This window comes from Nestor notabilis, unplaced genomic scaffold (assembly GCF_000696875.1).
Source record: "Nestor notabilis isolate BGI_N333 unplaced genomic scaffold, ASM69687v1 scaffold6837, whole genome shotgun sequence".
In the NCBI taxonomy this organism is placed as follows: Eukaryota; Metazoa; Chordata; class Aves; order Psittaciformes; family Psittacidae; genus Nestor; species Nestor notabilis.
Window position 1 is genome coordinate 16076 of NW_009935072.1, and position 19885 is coordinate 35960.

Sequence of the window (19885 nt, forward strand, 5' to 3'; positions counted from 1 at the left end):
ATTTTTTAACTGCGGTGATCTTGTCACCTTTTCTATTAATTTTTTTTCTATTTTCCTTTTTAATTAAAAAATGTACATGGTCTTTTACATGCAAACATTTTTCCCCATTAGGTATCACTAGATAGCAAAAGGGAACTTTTGAAATAGAGAGTGGTTAAACTTTTTGTTTCAGTTTAAAACTAGTGGAAAACCAAATAATTTGTTTCCATTCTTTTTTTTTTTTTTTTTTTTTTTTGATGCTCGGGTAAACATCAGGAAAGGGTTGTTGAAGATTTATAGTTTGCAGCTTCTTGACTGTGATTGGGAGACTGTAGTTTGAAGACATACCTTTCGGTTTTATTGTATAAATACATGAATCGGGTAGATGTGCTCTTTTGGGAAAGGTTATGCTAGATATTTGTTGAGTATGGCAAAGTTAAGATTTCTACAAAGCCCTTTTTTCCTATACCCCTGCTGTTGGTACCTTGCTAGAAATAGCAACATTGATGTAACTGTGCCTCACAGGCTATTGAAGAATCTGTATTTTTAACTGATTTTGCCTCGTCTGATTTTAGTTTCAGTGTACTTTAAATAACTGCAGGAAGGTAATTTGGCCAATGGTGATGTTTCAACATATGAAGGACCTGTATTTGCCTTTTAGTCTTGTTTATTTCCAGCTGATAAAAGGCATAATTCTGACTAACATTTTCTAGCAGAAGCAGGTAGTGGCAAGAGAGCTACACAACTAAATTAACAGTTGATCTGGTACAGGATATTTTGCTTAGGCAGAATACTTATTGCTGTGGTCGCCTTTCTGCAGGAACAATCCACTCGCTCTGTGGTATTGCCCTTTTTAATCTTTTGATTTAGTGGTGTTTTGTTTGTAGCATGGATCACTGACTGACTTGGTTTGGGAAATGCTTGTGTGTGTAATTGTGTCAATTTATCTTAAGGGTGGGTAATCTCTGGCATGCAGATGGTGACCTTTTCAATTGGCTGAAGTGCATTCAGGAGATGGTATGTGATTGCAGCCTGACAAGAGTAGTTTTCTGTTACAATGATAGCTGTGCTGTATGCAGTGGAAATATCAGCTTGGAAGAACTGACAGTCTGCCAACAGGACCTCATTAATTGCTATAAATTACATGGCTGTTTGTTGTCTGACTGTAGGAACTGTGCTCCCTGGTTGCAGTCCAGGAACACTGCATCATTTACCTGTGGTCTAATCCTAAGTAGATTTTAATTACCATTGCATAAGAACATGAGAACCGTATTACATAGATATTTTAAAATCTATCAAAGCTTCTGATCAGTACCAGATTACTTGTCTGTTTAAGGCTGGATTGGTTGCAGCTGGTTTTGGGGAAGTTACTTGATGTAATACTCTTTCTACAAATAAACATTCTGTTTCCTTCAATTGGATGATTGCTGAAAGCAATGATAATCTTTCTGATATGAAAGCAAGTAAACTATCTCGGATATTTTCAATTTTTCACTCAGATGTGCACTTAGAATTAGAAGAACGACTAGCAAAATTCATGAAGACAGAGGAAGCTATTATATACTCTTACGGATTTGCAACAATTGCTAGTGCTATTCCTGCGTATTCAAAAAGAGGGGACATTGTGTTTGTGTAAGTATTATTTTCTACTTGGGAAATTCCAGATTAAGGGGTTTTCCGTTAGATTTTTCTTTTTCATTGTTGTTAAACATGTTAATTTAACTATTTAAAAATAATGCTGGTTTTGATAAAGTATTTTGTTGCACAAAGCTCCAATATTTCTTCTTTGCCAGATACTCTGAATCAAATCAGTTGCTGTTTTTTATCATGGAAAAGTAGACATGGGCACTAAACTGAAAAAAACCCAAACCCAAAACCACAAACTTGCACATGCAGGAACTAACTGAAGTGTAATATCTAGGTTTTTTTGTAAGAAACTATATGTTTTTTCTCCTCTTTACTGCTGGCTTTTAACCGTTCTTGCAGATCAGTTGTTCCCCATATGCATATTTGCAACAGATTAGTTGGATAAATATTGGTACATATTAAAATTTTTTACAAAAGAATAGCCATGCAGGGTCAAACTAAGGAATCAGAAGGCCTGGTACCTGGTCACTGAGAGCAACAGTCAGAATTTTTCTAGGGAACAGTAAAAACCCAAAAGAAGCAAAGTAACAATACTCAAAACTTTCTGAGCCGAAAGAAGAGGGTTTCGATTCAGTGGTAGTTGGATTTTTTGTACTGATTCTTTCAGTACCTTTGTAAATCTTTAATATTCACAGTTTAACTTGAACATTTTATTAAAAAATGTATAGAAATACCTGTTTTGAACATAACACCCACTCATTTCAGTTGATCTGTTTAATTTTTAGACTGAACTAATGGATCTTCCCCATGGATGGAATGAGTGGCTATGTGGGGCTTAGCTGCCTGCTGGGGTTAAGCCACAACACACTGATAATTTTGTATTGGTCTGCCAAAGTCTTTATCAGTGCTCTCTTTTTCTAAGTGTAAGGCTTGCAGCCTATTTGACTTCCTTACAGAAGTTCTTTCATAACTTCTGTCATATCTTTTGGTCATCTTTGGGCATTTTCCATATCAGCTTTATTGAGATGAACGGCCAGGATTTTTGTGTGCTATTCAAGGATGCCAGTGTACAATTTCAGCTGTAAAGCAGAAAAAAGATGTGACAAGATCTCTCCATATCTAAAAGCAACTTGGTTGAATACTGCACTTAGCATGTGCAGGAGGTTTGATTTAGTTGCCTCTTTTAAATACTACTCAAATTTAAGCAGCTGTGAAATTGCATACTGCATCATTTTCAGATATTTGCATTTCCAATACTTAAAAATAGCAGTTCTTTGAACAGTGAGTTAGTAATTCCCAAAGCATATTAAAAAGCAGGCTTTCAGTATGTGGAGGACCACTATAAATGTCACAGGCACATCTTTGCACTTTTTTTCTAAGACCCACAGTAAATTGAGTGAGATGTTTCTGGGATGATTACCGTGGTATTGTAGCTGATCCATGGAATGCTGTGCTCAGATAAACTGCTGTCCCATACAAACAAAAGGACCAGTGTACACTTAAAAAACCCCCAAACTGTTGGCTTGCTTTTAGTGGCTGTAGTACATGGGAAAGTTGAGAAGTTTTGAAAATGAGTTTTCCAAATGTAAAGAAAATATGATTCTTCAATATGATTCTATGTATAAATCTGGTTTTAACTGAAGCTGAGTACCACTATCTGCTCAAAAGCAGGACAGATCTTATAGACAGCTTTCTCTGAATAATTAAACCGAGTGCAAACTTAGAAGGGCTTGCTGTATTTACAGAGATGAAGCTGCCTGCTTTGCTATTCAGAAGGGATTACAAGCATCTCGTAGTAACATCAAGTTATTTAAGCATAATGATATGGCTGACCTTGAACAACTGTTGAAAGAACAAGAGACTGAAGATCAAAAGGTACCATTCCTTTGAAGAAATACTTGTACTTTTTTTGTGCCACCTGCCCCACATTTTTTTACTGAGTTGTGTAATTCAATGGATGCAATGCTTGCAGGCCATTATTTGGTTTTCATAAATCTCTATTGAGGAGTTAAGGTGGTTATGTGATTAAGATAGATTTTTATTTATTTGCATTTGTCTGAGTATGCAATGGAAGTGAGAAGCTAGGGAATATCTTTATGTGCAGATATACTGTTAAATACTATTATCAGTTCAAATGCCACACTGTAAAATCAACAGAAAAGTGGCTAGTCCTAACCGTTTCATTTGTAGAATCAACATGACTCTTTTTTTTGTTTTGTTTTCCTTTTTTTCTTTCTTACTTTTTACTTTCTTCTTTCTTTTTTTTTTTTTCTTCTTTTTTTTTCTTTTTTTCACTGGCTTAAATACTTCCTCTCTCTTGCATCAAGTCTTAAGAAGTTCTCTCTCTTGAAACATTTGTGTTAGTTTGGCTAGCTTCTCATTCTATCAGTAGTACAAAAGGGGGTCCAAAAGTAGCTAATGAATTTTAAAAGAATCATCACTATGTGTCTTTTCTGCAGAATGCTGGAAAATTAACAGACAATTGGAAAAAAGCTGATTCTGAGCTAACACACTAAAAGTTGAAGTAGATAAACTGCATAATTGTAAGCCAGTCAGCTTAACATCAGTCTAAATCAGTAATAGATCTGATTAATATTAAATGTATAGACAACATACTTGTTAACATGCCTTCATGGAAAATACATATTGGCAGATACTCTTTACATGAGTTTTTAGATGTGGCTGACAGACTAGTGATGCAATTTGCGTAACACGTTTGATTTGTTAGAGCAGAGTGCTTTGATTTAGCTACATGGTTAAAGTTTCTTAATGTAATTAGCTGAATGTGAATATAAAGCTGGTGGCCAAGAGCTTAATATAGACCATGTGTGTTTAACTAAGACTAGGAGGAGTAGATGTTACTGCTAGAGTTCATCCAACTTGTGGAATGGACTGTGCCTAGTTTTTTTGCCTGCCACTCAGAAATATTGAATAGATGTTCTCTGAATCTTTTTACAAGAACTAAAAAAGGCAAGAAGCATAAAAGTATCCTTGATCGGGAGATATCGGTGAGTTTAAAGTAAATGCCAGGGGAATAGCATTTTAAAACAACAAAACTCAAGTCATACCACTGAAGTTTAGACAGAAACCAGTGCAGGATATTCTTACGGCCTACACTGGCTAGAGATCAGACGAGGAGATTGTAACTTGAATGTTATGAATATTTTTGGATTATGTTTTCTGAAGGCACTACTCATGAGAGCTTTGTGTTGCATTTAGGATCCTGGTGGCGCTTGTTGAAAAGCCTTTTAAATGCTCAGACTAATGATGAATATAATAGAAACCAAGATTTGTTAGTAGCTGTTATGTAGTTGTATTGTTTGTATTTTATTCATAAAGTTCAAATGAATTGATTCTGATCTGTTGCAAAACAAGACATCTTAAATCCTTTGCAAGAGTCAAAAGCTTTATTACAAAATTAAAGAAAAGCTAGACAAATGAGGCATTTCAACTTTTGCTACAAATGTTAAATACTAAGTTTAAATTATAGTAAAAACTTGCTTGAAAAAGAGACATTGTCTTCCTTCCCTTGTCATTATGGTACTTCCCTATCAAAAAATCTTCAATGCTTCTCATGTTAGTAACAGTTGATATGAACTAAAACTATCTTTTTCTGAAGAATCCTCGCAAGGCCCGTGTAACTCGAAGGTTTATTGTAGTGGAAGGATTGTATATGAACACAGGAGACGTTTGTCCTCTTCCAGAATTGGTAAGTGGTTTCAGTTTGCCTTTTAAACTATATGTTTGAAAACATGAAGCTAATAAAATAGTACTTTCATGTAGTTAAGCCTACTATGAAAAGCTTTGCATGCAGGTTTTTTTTGTTTACCTTTTTGCTTTCTCAAACGTTCATGAATGAAATGATGATCCCAAATCTTACATTGTTTTGAAACTTCTGACCAGGATTGGGATTCTTATGGGATACCCAATGGGATATCTAGTGAGACTTGCAAATGAATTGGCATTTTGTGCAGGCTATATTCTGGTAGATAATAGAAAAAATGCCATGTAGCTGTTGGAGCAAGTCCAGAGGAGGGCCACGAGGATGATCAGGGGGCTGGAGCACCTCCTGCATGAAGGTAGGCTGAGGAAGTTGGGGCTGTTCAGCCTGAAGAAGAGAAGCTGCGTGGAGACCTCATAGCAGCCTTCCAGTATCTGAGGGGGGCCTATAAGGATGCTGGAGAGAGACTCCTCATCCGGGACTGTAGTGATAGGACAACGGGTAATGGGTTTAAACTTAAAACAGGGGAAGATCGGGTTAGATACAGGGAAGAAGGTCCTTACAGTGAGGGTGGTGAGGCACTGGAACAGGTTGCCCAAAGAAGTGGTTAATGCTCCATCTCTGGCAGTGTTCAAGGCCAGATTGGATGGAGTCTTGGGTGACATGGTTTAGTTCGAGGTGTCCTTGCCAATGGCAGGGGGGTTGGAACTAGATGATCTTAAGGTCCTTTCCAACCCAAACCATTCTATGATTCTGTAATCATCTTGAAAGTACTTGATAGCCTATTTAAAAAAAAAAAAAAGAATATGAACATTTATGAAGTTTACTCCAGTCTTACATGTTCGGAGAATTTTAAAGGCTTTTAAAGGATCTTCGTGACAGAACACATACAACTCTGGATCTGACGTTTTTGCGGTTACTGTACTTGTCTGTCTTACATTGTTTTTATCTATTTTTATTTATCTTCCCCACCGATTTTTTTTGTACCGAATTCTGATTGGCTTGACTTACATTTCGTATTATTTGCTCTGTTCTAGATAAAATTGAAGTATAAATACAAAGTTAGAATATTTTTGGAGGAAAGCCTTTCCTTTGGTGTCCTTGGAGAACATGGAAGAGGAATTACTGAACACTTTGGAATAAATGTAAGTGCCTTTTTTGTGAGTTTTATTGTGAACAAAACACTTGTACAGAAACAAATTACACAATTGATTTCTTATGCCTGTGCATTATCAGTGTTTAGTAGTGTACGATAGACATTTAAACATACTTTTCTTTATCAGTCTTAATGCATTCAGGTCTTGACACTTTTCTTTCACTTGCTTACATGGAATAATTTTATTTATCTTTAGTGAGGAAGATAACTAAAGAATTTTTACAATGTGTAATTTTACCTCTTTTTTGGACACTGTGAGATAATGATTGCAGTATTATCCTGCCACATACTCTTAAAAGTGCCATGCTTACAGAGAAATATTTGGGGACTAGGGGTAATGCAGAAAAGCCTGTATATAGCCAGCCTACTTTGCTCTGTTGCCCTTTACTCCAGTGGGGAAAAAAACGGGATGCCTTGGGCAACATAGTTTAGTGTGTGGTGTCCCTGCTCATGGCAGGGGGGTTGGAACTAGATGATCTTAAGGTCCTTTCCAACCCTAACTATTCTGTGATTCTATGATAAAGATGTTGGTGGTCCTTTCAAAGGCATTGCTTTAGTACTTTACCTGCAGATTAAGCCAGACGATTTTTCCAAGAGCCTACCATTTATGTTGTTGATTCAGCTGAGGAGTACTTTGGAAATCCTAAACAGTGCCCTTGTGGTCATTGGTTACCACAGCCACCTAAGCTGTGGAAGGACGAAGTCTTCTTCTGGTTACCAGTGTCTTAGCCTGGAGCATCTCTCCCTACATTCTAACAGTGTCTTGAGTTCAGCTTGGAAGTGAAATACCAAATTCTGAGAATTAATTCCAAATTGTTTTCACTTTAAGTATCTTAATACCAAATGTGTGTAAGAGAGAGAGCTTTAGAAAAGGAAACAAACTGTATTGCTGTGATGCTTGCCAAGTACTATCTGATTAATTGGCTTCTGTGTTAAATTAATTTACAAGCATAATCTTTCAGTTTTGTCTGTTCAAAATGGGAATTTGTAGCAGTGGTCATCAGTGTGCTTTACAGAGCCTGGCAAAAAACATTTGCAACTAACAAGTTGCAAGACAGTTGTGTCTCTAAGGTTCAAACTCTGATTTAACTAGGCTTGTGCTCAATCTTAATCACATTTTAACTCCTACTGACTGTGGTGAGACTACTTACGTTCTTAAAGGGCACTGTTACACTGAGTGCTTCGAGGAATTGTCAGCAGTATCTATATAATTTATTTTTTCTGTTCGTGTACTTCACACTGAAATGCCTGGAAAATCCTATTAAGTTTTAATCCTGTTAAAATTATCTGCAGATTCGTAAATTTCAATTTCTAAAGTCCTTTTGCTTAAAATTATTTCAATTGTAGCTTCATTTTAATATGATATTAAAATTATCTTCTCTAATATTCATGATAATATGAAACAAGATACTCCTTTAATAGATTTGCCTTATAGCCCTGATGTAATCATTAATACCTTGTTGATTTAACTGGCAGATTGATGATATAGATCTTATTAGTGCAAACATGGAAAATTCACTGGCTTCTATTGGAGGATTTTGCTGTGGAAGATCTTTTATTATTGACCATCAGGTAAGCCAGGCCTTAATGTTTACATGGTGTGACAGGATTAGTTACTTTGATATTAGTAAATAAATCTAATTTCTATTTACAAGGATTGTAATGATATAAATTATTATGCAACATTTTACTCTGCAAGAAACTGTCTAATTCTGCGAAATACTGTAGGTGAATTGGAGAGCTACTTTTAAGTCCTTCAGTGAACCTGTAAGTGTGGAAGAGAGGTTGTTTACATAGATGTGAATTAACTTTTAAAGCATTGTCTATACTGCTATAAACAAAAAAAGTGATTTTTTTTTTTTTGTCTTCCTCTCTCCTCTCACCCTCCCTCAGCGATTGTCTGGTCAAGGCTACTGCTTCTCTGCATCCCTACCTCCTTTGTTAGCTGCAGCTGCTATTGAGGCTCTGAATATTATGGAAGATAATCCAGGTACTTAATTCAGGAAAAATCTTATTCTTCAGTCTTCTTTCACTCTGAATTAATAACTCATATTTTTCCCTACTTTGATTCCTTACCTTCTTACTCTTTTAAATTCTCTTTTTCAGCTACTTAATGTTACTTGCATGGGGCTTTTTTTCTCAATATAATTTCCCATCCTACTCTTCTTCAGTGTTTGCTGCCCTTACCTTCTTTCAGCTGAAAATGAGCAAATTATTTGGGGCTAGGAGGAACAGAGATGGGTTTCACTAAGCAAATAGGAAATTCTTATTCTGCTTTATAGACTAGTGATATGCTTCCTCCTTGAAAGCAAATTCCTTCAAGACAAAGGGAGGTAGGGAAGGTTAAAGAGAAACAAACGGCAATATATTTCCACATATTCCATCTTCATTAGCATCAACAGGTTGTAGCATGTCTGCAGAGAGATGCAGTACTTAATTTGTCACAAATAAAATCTGCTGGGTAGCCCATGCCTAATCCTCTTAATTAAACAAAAGCAAGAAAAAACTAAGAGTAAGTTAGAGGATTGTTATCTGTAGTGGAGGGTCAAGCTTTACTAAGGAACAGAACCAAGGTTTGTAGATCCAGGAGTAAAAGTTTCCTGTTTACAAATCTGCAGTGACTTGAAAGGATCCAAGGACCAGAGACTGCATGGCTGTAGATATTTTATAGATATAAGTAAATTGGACCTGGCATTTCAATCACATTACCAAGTGCTTGTGTCATCCTTTCCATACGATCATGAACCAGTGCAGCTGGAGTAATGAGATAAAGGGAAGTATGCATTTGTCACATCTTAAAAGCCTGTCATTTCCTGGCAGAAATGGCAATCGGGAACATTGTGAAGAGTAGTGAAGAGACATAGTACTTCAACAGATATGTGTCTCTTAGTTTTTCTTCCAAATGCTTTTTTTTGAAATCTTAGACTTGCAGAAATGTGAAGTAGAAACAAGATCTCTAAGCCTTTTCTTTTTTCTCTTTGTGTTTCATTTTTTTGGTTTGTGGTTTGTTTCTTTTATTTTTTTTTTTGTTTGTTTGTTTGTGTAGACATTTTTCGGACTCTCCGGGATAAATGTGAACGAATTCACAAAGCTTTACAGGGGTAAGTGTGTTATTTTGGGTTGGGATTTTTGTTGGGGTTTGGTTTTTTTTTTTTTTTGGCTGATTCTCCTGGAGAGCATGCTAAAGCACATGAAAAATAATGAAGTGGTTGGTGACAGCCAACATGGTTTCACTGAGGGGAAATCCTGCCTGACCAATTTGGTGGCTTTCTGTGATGGGGCTACAGAACTGATGGACAGCGGCAGAGCAGTTGATGTCATCTACCTGGACTTGTGCAAAGCGTTCGACACTGTCCCGCACAACATCCTTGTCTCTAAATTGGAGAGACATCAATTTGATGGATGGACCACTCAGTGGATAAAGAACTGGCTGGATGGCCGCACGCAAAGAGTTGTGGTAAACGGTTCAGTGTCCACTTGGAGACCAGTAACGAGTGGTGTCCCTCAGGGATCGGTGTTGGGACCTGTCTTGTTCAACATCTTTGTTGATGACAGGGACAGTGGGATTGAGTGCGCCCTCAGCAAGGTTGCCAATGACACCAAGCTGTGTGGTTTACACGCTTGTGAGGTGGCAGTGCCAACTTATGAAGTTTAAGTAAGCCAAGTGCAAGGTCCTACACCTGGGTCAGGCAGTCCTAGGCACAGCTACAGGTTGGGTGGAAAAGTGTTTCAGAGCAGCCTGTCGAGAAGGACTTGGGGGTGTTGGTCGATGAGAAGCTTGACATGATTCGGCTTCAGTGTGCGCTTGCAGCCCAGAAACCAACCGTATCTTGGGCTGCATCAAAAGAAGCGTGACCAGCAGGTCAAAGGAGGTGATCCTGCCCCTCTACTCTGCTCTCGTGAGACCCCACTTGGAGTATTGTGTGCAGTTCTGGTGTCCTCAACATAAGAAGGACATAGATCTGTTGGAGGAAGTCCAGAGGAGGGCCATGAGGATGATCAGGGGGCTGAAGCACCTCCCATATGAAGACAGGCTGAGAAAGTTGGGACTGTTCAGCCTGGAGAAGAGAAGGAGACCTCATAGCAGCCTTCCAGTATCTGAAGGGGGTCTATAAGGATCCTGGGGAGGGACTCTTTGTCAGGGACTGTAGTGGTAGGACAAGGGGGAATGGGGTTAAACTAAAACAGGAGAAGATCGGGTTAGATACAAGGAAGAATTTCTTTGCTGTGAGGGTGGTGAGGCACTGGAACAGGTTGCCCAAGGCAGTTGTGAATGCTCCATCCCTGGCGGGGTTCAAGGCCAGGCTGGGCAGAGCCGTGGGGTACATGGTTTAGTGTGAGGTGTCTCTGTCCATGGCAGGGGGGTTGGAACTAGATGATCTTAAGGTCCTTTCCAACCCAAACCATTCTATGATTTTATAATCCTACTGTGAACTAATCCTTGTTTCCTTTGACTGTATTGTGTTTCAGCATGGCTTTAAAATGCGTGGGCTTTTAGGTCAAAAATACTCAGATGCTTCTATGCTTGAAATTTAAAATTTTGGAGCAACTTGAAAACTGTTAGTGTCTTTTCTTGCTAGTATAGTTATGATTGAGCTCAAAGGAGAAAATCTATAATATCCTCCTCTGTCTTTTTTAAGTGTCATTTTACAAGTATGTTTAAAATACAGAGAAAGAATGTAAGGAAAAATTATCAACCTTTTACTTGTTGATATTCACTGCAAAACAGAATCAAGTAAACCATGGCTGGTACTTTTCTCTGCAGTGACTGATTCTTTTTTTCCGCTTAAATTCATTGATTAATATAATCACAAATCAAGAAGTAGGCAAAATGCCTGAGTGTCTGTAATAGGATTTTTGTATTTTTGCCTTATGGAAAATGGTGTGGTAATACAGGTGTTAAAAAAAAAAAAAAAAAAAAAAAGGGAAAAAAAAGTAGTAGTTCTTCTTGGTCATGCTGGGAAAGAATTTGAATGATTTAACAATACCAGGGAATTGGGAAGCCCTGTAGCAGTAAAACTATCCTAACAATTGCATAAAGCAATATTGTAGAGAAGGTCTGAATTAGTATTTGCAGACTCAAACATGTTTTTATTAATAAAAGCACACTAGAAAAAGTGTGTGATGTTTTGAAGAGGAGGCGAAGTCTTCAGAAAAGCTTTTTTCAATGCTGTGATGTTAAATGTACTCATGTTCTCTGCCTAACTATGACTGCTGCTTGATTCCAATTCTTTATGGTACAGATATCATTTCGTATTGTCTGTGGCAGTTTGTAAAGCATAAGAAAATGCAGTAAGAGATGGGATAATTAACACAAGTCAGGAATATTCTTAAATTTTTAACAACCTTAGATAAAGTAGATTCTGATTGTGTATTTAAGAAACACCTAGTGTCTTAGAAAGTAGAAATGAAGAAGCTCTGTTGCAGGAAGACAGAATTTTCTGGGATTTTTAAAAAGCACGACAAGAGCAAGTAGTACTCCTTCAGGAGTTCATTATTTATTGCATATACTACAACTGGATGAGAATTTTCCAATAAAGCAGGTTTTCATTGAGGAAAAGTGGATTTAATTTTAAAGATTTTTGCTTTCAGAGAAACTTGATGGTTTTTTTTTTTTTTTTCCAATGAGACCTTATTCTAGATTTCTGTAAGCAAAACTGACAAATATTTATGGTATTTGGAGCAGCATGATTACACAGGGTTTCCTACTGCCAGGAGCCTGGACTGCCACTCAGTTCCACAGCACAGCCTTGTAGCTGGGATGAGGAAGATGCTCCCCAAGGCTACTTCAATAGTGGTATGTTAATGGTGGGAAGCATTCATTCCTGGGCACTGGATCTCAATTGTCTACTCTCTGAAGTTATTGCAGTGATCTGTGGCATGAGTTTGGCCAGGCCGAACAGTGCTCTTTGGAAGGACTGACTCCTGGATACAGTTCAAGAGTTGGTGTGAGCCAGGAGCTGTTCACAGTAGTCAGTTTGGATGTGGCCACCCTGATGCAAAGGCTCACATTTTAGAAGTATGGATGTGAGTCATTCCAAACCCATTCACCACAGAGCTGGAAAACAGTTCAAGGCATATTTAATTTATTAATATAAAACTAGCCTTAAAAGGAACATTGTGGTTCAGGAGGCTAGTTTTGTTACTTTGTTACTTCAAAATCAGGTCTTCCAGATACTTCTTTTTGTGTAGAAGTTGTATTTGGTTCATTTGCAAGTGTAGGGGAAGGATACCAGAATATTTGCAGTTTTGTGGCTGAAGAAGAATATCAGTTTTATTTGTCATTCTGGAATGGACTGTGAATTGAAATAGCATTGTAGAAATAATGCAAGATGCTTTCCATGCTGAAGTATAATTTTATTTTTTTCTAGGTTATAATTGATTCAGTGTGTCTGAAGTGCCAGTTTTCTCTCCTACAGGCTCCAGTTCTGGAGTTTATGTATTTAACATCTCTTCTGCTGAGTCTTGAACTTTGTAAAAAAAAAAAAAAGGAAAACTTACTTGCAAATGAGGATATAAACTTACAATGAGTGTGAGGCAAGCTCATCAAAGTTAGGAAATCAGTATCACATCTGATGGTAGACATGCGTTTATGGAACCTGTGAGCATTGGAGACCAGAGGTCTTGCTTGGGTCTTGGATACAGCTTTTTGGAGGGGAATAACTCAGTCCTGAATCAGGACAATGACAATCAAATGTCAATCATTCAATCAGATTCTGGGAACCCAGTTAACAGCTGTCCTTATGTACAGATGTGGGAGCAGTTCTAGTAATATAACTAGTTTTAGAGGAGCTTCTGACTAAATGACAAAGGATGTTGTAAAGATTTTCTTACAGGAAATAAGAATCATAAACCTTGCAAAAAAATAAATGTTGTTTCTTCTTATCATGGAAGTGGGTAAAAAGATTTATTATTATTTATTCTCTTAATGTAGACTCCAAAGACTAGCTGTGTTTTTATCAGCAACATACAAGCCTCACACTAACATTTCTCCTGCATAAGGATCCTTTCAAAATTACTGAATCATTAATCCTTTTCGCAAAAGGAGTCACTGTTGTTACACAAACCTGCTGAAGCTACATTTAGTAAACTCTTTAGTAAAGATATGCCCTTGATAAGCTTTGTTGTCTTTACCTATTGCAAGCTGAAATGCATGTGTTTTGTCTGCATCAAAATTAGTGAAGTGAAATATCCCTCTCTTTGCCCTCACCAGCTAGGAAGGGAGAACATTTACTATCTAGAACTTCAACATGTGTTCAAGAAGGATATGCATTGAAGGCTTTTTATTTGTTTTAGGATCTCTGGCTTAAAAGTAGTGGGAGAATCTTTTTCACCAGCATTGCACCTACAGTTGGAAGAAAGCTGTGGATCTCGGGAAAATGATGTAAAGTTACTCAAAAGAGTTGTGGATTATGTAAGTGACCCCATAGCAAATAAAATACATTGTTGTCTTTGAATGTGAGTAATGGGTATGAAGTGCATATGGGTAGAGAGGCTTGTTGGATAGCTAGCTAGAATGTCTTGCAGGAAACTGTTTCTTTGCAGAGTATAGTGCAATGTTAAAGACGATCTTCGAAAAATTTCATGCTGCAGATGTTTAGATATGTAGCACTGCATGAAAATATATAATCAGACCTTTTACTTCAGAAAATAATTATTTCCTGGTTTGTACTTCAAAACTCAAGTTAAATTTGCATATAAAACTGTTGCTTAGAAAACTTTTATGATGTTTCTAAGAATAAAGGCTATCATTTTAACAGAGTTCTGGTGGAATATTTTAACCGTTTGAGGTCTAGTTTTCTGTAATTATGTTTCTTTGAGTACATGAAGCTGTTTTTTTCTGTGAAGAATCTCATGTTTTATATGTGGTATTTTTTCCGTCTTCAATACACTTCCTCTCCCATGTGATGGAGATGAAGGTAGTTGAGGAAGTTTTCTATTTCAGGTGGCAGGTAAACAAGACTACACAGCAAAAAACTCTGAAGTTGATTGCCCTGAGAACATGCTTAAATATGACTTAATAGCCTACTTAATACAGCATTTTTGTCTGATTACTTGGAGCTGAAAGCTAAAGAAGCTACACCCTAACCGATTTTATGTGTTTATAATTCCATGTGTTTATGCTGTGTTAAAATTAGAGATGATTTTTCACAGACTTAAAAACCTCCATTTAGGAAAGAACTTACAGTTATCCTGACACCAAACTCATGAAAGTTAGTTATATGTATTTGGTCATCAAAAGGATATGCAGTCAGAAGTTCCCAGATTGACAACTGCTGTATCTTCTTTATTTGTAGTGCATGAATAGTGGTATTGCATTAACTCAGGCCTGCTATCTGGAGAAAGAAGAAAAATGTCTTCCTCCACCCAGGTTAGTAGAAAGTTAATAGATCATTTAATTTTATTGGATATGACTGTCTGTCTCTTGTTATACAATGAAAATGGGGCTTTGTTCATAGACTGGATTGAGTAGTTGGTCCTGTAAATAATGGGGAAGGCTCCATTTTGAGTTATATTATCAGTGACTGTTACAGGATCCTAATACCCTGAAATAACTGTATCAAAACTACCAGGCACATTTCCACGATCGGCACATCTGCAAGTAAAAAAAAAATGGTAATCACATATCTGTAGTGTGACAGAGTTAAAAAGAGGTAGTCTGACCATTTCTGCTTAGACCTAGGTCTTGTTTCTGGTTGAATTTGAATCCATAATAATTTCCCTAGAGGTAGTGGTCTTAATGTGTTAAAATTGGTACAAGAAAATTCCAAAGATGAAGGCAAGGAGTAAATTTTACTCTCTATGTTCTGGCTTTCTTTTTCTAGTATTCGAGTAGTGGTAACAGTGGAACAAACAGAACAAGAACTGGACAAAGCTGCATCACTTATTAAAGAAGCTGCACAGTCTGTATTGAATTAGACTGCTGGATTGGATTCCTCTTTCCCCAACTTACCAGGTTGTGTTTTACACTGTGTAGTGACTTCCAAGTTCTTCCACTGATGGCATTGAAATCTATGTGAGTAACAAGATTGTTCCAGAACAGTACAAATGCAGTGAGGGGAAGAATGCTGAATTTTGGAACCTGTGAATGACACAGTGTACTTGCAATTCAGACTCTACCACTTAGCAGCATTCTTTCAAATGCGATATCACTGTTGCATATCTGACTCTTTCATAACTTGCATCTAAGAAGTTTTCAGTTAATTTCTTCAAACCCTTAAATGTTTTCAAAAATGTTTATGAACATTGTTTTCCTCCGAAACATCTAAAATGTCTCATTTTCTCCATGTATCCTTAAAATTCAGGAAACTTGCAAACAAGTTTCAAAGAAATCCCCCCCACACACCCTGAAGATAGGCTGTTCCTAATACTGTCAAAAGGGAGAAATTAACACTTTTAAAATAATTTAGTGCTATATTATGTCATTTATTATTGTATTATACGAAGAACTTAAATTCTTTTTTTGTTATATCTTTCGCTAACCATTTTTGGAAGCTGGTTTTTAAGAATGCCTGGCCAGAGAATTCCATTGTCTAAATGGTAAATCCATATTAAATATTACTTGCTTCCTGCATTTCATACATAATTATATGCATGTTTGATATTATGGGTGAAGTTTTTCATATGATTAACTTTAAAACATCTAAACTGAAAACTGAATTGTGAAATTGGTGTAGTTCCATTATAGTATGTTCAGTCAGGGAGACTTTGCACTACCCTTGAAGAGGAATCATAAGCAACATGAAGAATGAATGCGGATTTTGAAACAGCAGCTCATACTAGTTTAGTCAAACTACTTTGAAGCACTATAATGGTATGTGCTACATTTTATTTCTGAGCAGCTATACCGTAGAGGGAAAGATGGATAGCTAATAAGAGTTTAGATTGTAGAAAGATTACTGAAACACGACTCAATACATGCACATAAAATCCCTACATAATTGGATAGTAATATATGGAGGTTATGCTGTCCAGATTTTCAAAAAGCACAGATGAACATTACACAGATGGACACATTACACCAATCAGAGGAAACTGGTAAGGAAGGATGACAGTAAGCTGTAGCTTCTTATAAAATAAAAATTATATCTATGTGGTTCAGGGTTTTGCTTTAAGAATGCCTGTTTAAAAATTTTATATTCTGCCTGATCTGTATTCTGGGTTGTTTTGTACTTATGTGCCTTTTTGGTTGCTGCTACAGGACTATTTTTGAGAAACATCTCTGTTTAAATAAAAAGTTAATCATGGTTGATTCAGATTTTTACTTATCATAATTAGATTTTGTAGCATGATCAACTGTATTTTGTTGAATATTCTGTGTCAGATATGCACTGTCAGTGTTGCCTCCTTTGGTTCATGATGATTGTCTCTACACTGGCTTTCAAAACTTCTCAGCTGCATGCACTCAGATAAACCACCTAAAGCTATGTTGGTGCACCTTTGTGACTGTTGCTTGACTATTTGAAATAGTGAAATCATTATCTGCTGTGCAATGCAGAGGGACAGTCATCCCAATGTGAAAGAGTATTCCTATTTCACTGACATTTATGTTTTCTCTATTAACTGTGAGTAAAAGCCTGTGAGAAGCCAACAATTCCAAAGAGTCAAAACATGGGGAAGGAAGCTGATTTCCATTTTACAGACTGGAACTGAAGTGCAGAGCAATCGGCCCTCTCAAGACCATCACAAATTAAGAGAAATGGAAATTAAAACCTATGACTATACTTGGAGCTTGTAAGCCATTTTTGGTTTGATAATATAAACCTGAGTATTCAAGTAAACTCAAGCCTTTGATGTATAAGATGGGAACAAATGAGGTACTTATATTCCAATGCAGCATAATAAATGGTTCTAGAGTTCAAGGTAAACCTGTGAAGGTAAGCAAATCACCAATTAGCGTTGAAATACCAGTTTGCAGGATCTATATTCACTTCTTGGTGGGGTTTTATTTTGGTTTTTTGTTTTGGGGTTGTTTTTTTTTTTTAGGTGTCTACAAGTGGGAGGGACTTTCTTGTTGCATTTTTGAGAATTAGCAACAATCTTTAGATACAGGGGTTTGTTTTGTTGGTTTTGGTTTGAGGGTTGGTGTTTTTTTTTCCACTTTAAAGTGAAGCGATAATACCTAAATTGGCAGGAAGCAGAGTGGAATTTCTGGCAATTTTGAAGTTCTGACTAAGTGGTTCTGATGAAACTAAAGTTCAGGTATGTTGCTGAGAGATAATATTATCCTATTCATTTGGCAAACACGTGCCCAGCATTAAACCATTGGAAAAATGGCCTGTGTCCATTTTTGTTGTCCACAAGTGTATAGAAAAGAAGCATTTAGATCACACTAAAGTGAACACTTTCTGATTGATAGCAGCTGAAGTACTGTTATAATGTGTGTTTTAGTGGCAAGTTATATATGCGGTCTCTGTGAGAAATTAAGACACTTATGAGATGTAGCTGGTGGAGAAATATATCCCTGGTCAGTTTAAGCATGTCTGGCCCTCTTCTTTTTTGCTTTTCTAATAAATGTCTCTGGCATGGCAAGCAGATGAATGGAAGTATGGCTCTGGGGGGAAAAAAGTTGGGTTTAGGGAGACAGACAGCACATGTTCTGGTTAAACTTTTGACATTAAAAAATAAGCCTATTAGGGTGCTGAAGTTCTCAGTGCTGTAGGGTGATAACTGTATGATCAGGCCTGTTTTAATTGCTTTGTAGTTACGTTTGGATAAAGAGGGACTCTTTCATCCATTTCTTCTGATGTGGGAATGAAGCTGGGGTCTTAGTAAATAAACGGAAAGCTATTTAGTGGGATGCCTTGAGGTGAATCAAACACACAAGGGCATTACCCCATATTTCAAAGTTTCTATTGAAAATATGTATCTCTCTTCTTAATTTTAATTCAACTAAATTATATATCTATTCTGCCAAGTATTTGGAACAGAATTTCAGCTAAGTGGAAGCATCAGGATAATAAATTGTGATCAAAAATGATTTTTTTTGTTAAATGAAGATTAATATCTGGTAGTTGCGAAAGAATGCATTTTGACTGTAATGAGGGAGCCATTTATAGAAATTGTCCTGATTAAAGCAGTTTTTTGCAATATGTAGTGACTGGGATGGACTGGAAAGAATTTATACTTTGAAGGTATTTTGGATTGAAGAAACATGTCTTCATGGTATATTCTTTTTTTAAAAAAAGATATATTTTCCTTGAATATTTAAAAATAATTGATTGTTATTTGTGTGGGTTCATTGTTTTTATAGGAAAACCTACAGTTGCCTTTTCTGTTTATTATACTAACCGTTTTTTTTATAGAAGGTGAAGCGCATAAGGAGAGTCTTAAGAAAGAAAGAGGGGTATGGCTGAACAACTTTTTTTTTCTTACTACTTTTGAAATGTGATCCCAGTCACTGCACAGAATGCTGTACTGTCTCCTTTCTGTCACTCCATCTGGACTTTATTATTTTAAACAGGATTGTGGAGTGTTGGCATTCACTGATCTGTGAAGTTGCTACTGCAAAAGTATTTTGCACCTTAGGATGACTCAAGAAATGTACATGAGCTGTAAATGCTGCTTAAAAAGAGGAAATATTTACAACTAACACAAACCATTTGTACATAAAACTATTTCAGTGTCCTAATAAAAGGAAATGTGTGGATAACATTTCTTCTTGTATTTTTATGTTTTCTGGCATTTTTCATGCTAATAAGATGATGCAGTTACACTGTCCTGCTGTTGATGGATTTTTCAGATTTTACTTTCCTATCCAGTGTATGCTAGATCATTGCAAAATATTTATAGCAAGTCACATAAGCTGATAAATCAGCTGAGCTGCAGATCGCTGGAAGTATCTGTCAGGGAACTACTGTTCTCTCTACGTGAGCAATTTCTAGTAAGTAGCAGATATGTATGTAAAACTGCTGTTGGAAACTGGACACTGTCCGAGATACAATTTTGCTGTAACTCAGTGTAGAATTTCTGATGTATCAATGATCTCTTGAGTCCAGATGAAATATGCTCCAGCTTTGAAGGACCTTTATGGAGGAAAATACTGCAGTTTTGCCTACTGTGTTGTATGGAGAATAATTCTCTATTTCTCCCTGCTATTAAAGGTGTTACCACCTGACTTTGCGTGGTCTTTGGATAACCGAGCTGTATTTTCCAAGAGGTGATCCAGTGTTGGCAAGAACTAGTAAGAATTGGAGTCAGAGGTGAAACTTAAGTAGATTTGGAAATGTATAATATACTGGATAACCTTTTTTTCTGTAGGTCAAAAGAAAGAATGTTTTGGCCCTAACAGAGGCGTGATCATTCCACTTGGCACTGCACTTGGAGTACTGTCACCAGTTGTGGTCCGCACAGTTCAAGAAAGACAAAGACAGACTGGAGAGTGTCTGAAGGAGGGTCACAAAGATGACTAAAGGGCTGGAGAACCTGCCCTGTGGGGAAGG

At 36.8% G+C, this 19885-nt stretch overlaps 1 protein-coding gene across 1 annotated transcript in view; it reads left to right on the plus strand.

The window, feature by feature from the left end:
* SPTLC1 (serine palmitoyltransferase, long chain base subunit 1) overlaps positions 1–15429 on the plus strand; it is a gene marked incomplete at its 5' end in the record, with an annotated part of 29548 nt that extends 14119 nt beyond the window's left edge. Inside the window, 10 exons of the mRNA XM_010017641.1 lie at positions 1479–1611; positions 3312–3441; positions 5186–5275; positions 6325–6432; positions 7920–8015; positions 8337–8433; positions 9490–9544; positions 13740–13857; positions 14741–14814; positions 15269–15429. Coding sequence (XP_010015943.1) covers positions 1479–1611; positions 3312–3441; positions 5186–5275; positions 6325–6432; positions 7920–8015; positions 8337–8433; positions 9490–9544; positions 13740–13857; positions 14741–14814; positions 15269–15362 — 995 coding nt within the window. The remainder of the gene's footprint in view (positions 1–1478; positions 1612–3311; positions 3442–5185; positions 5276–6324; positions 6433–7919; positions 8016–8336; positions 8434–9489; positions 9545–13739; positions 13858–14740; positions 14815–15268) is intronic.
* Positions 15430–19885: the final 4456 nt, after the last annotated feature.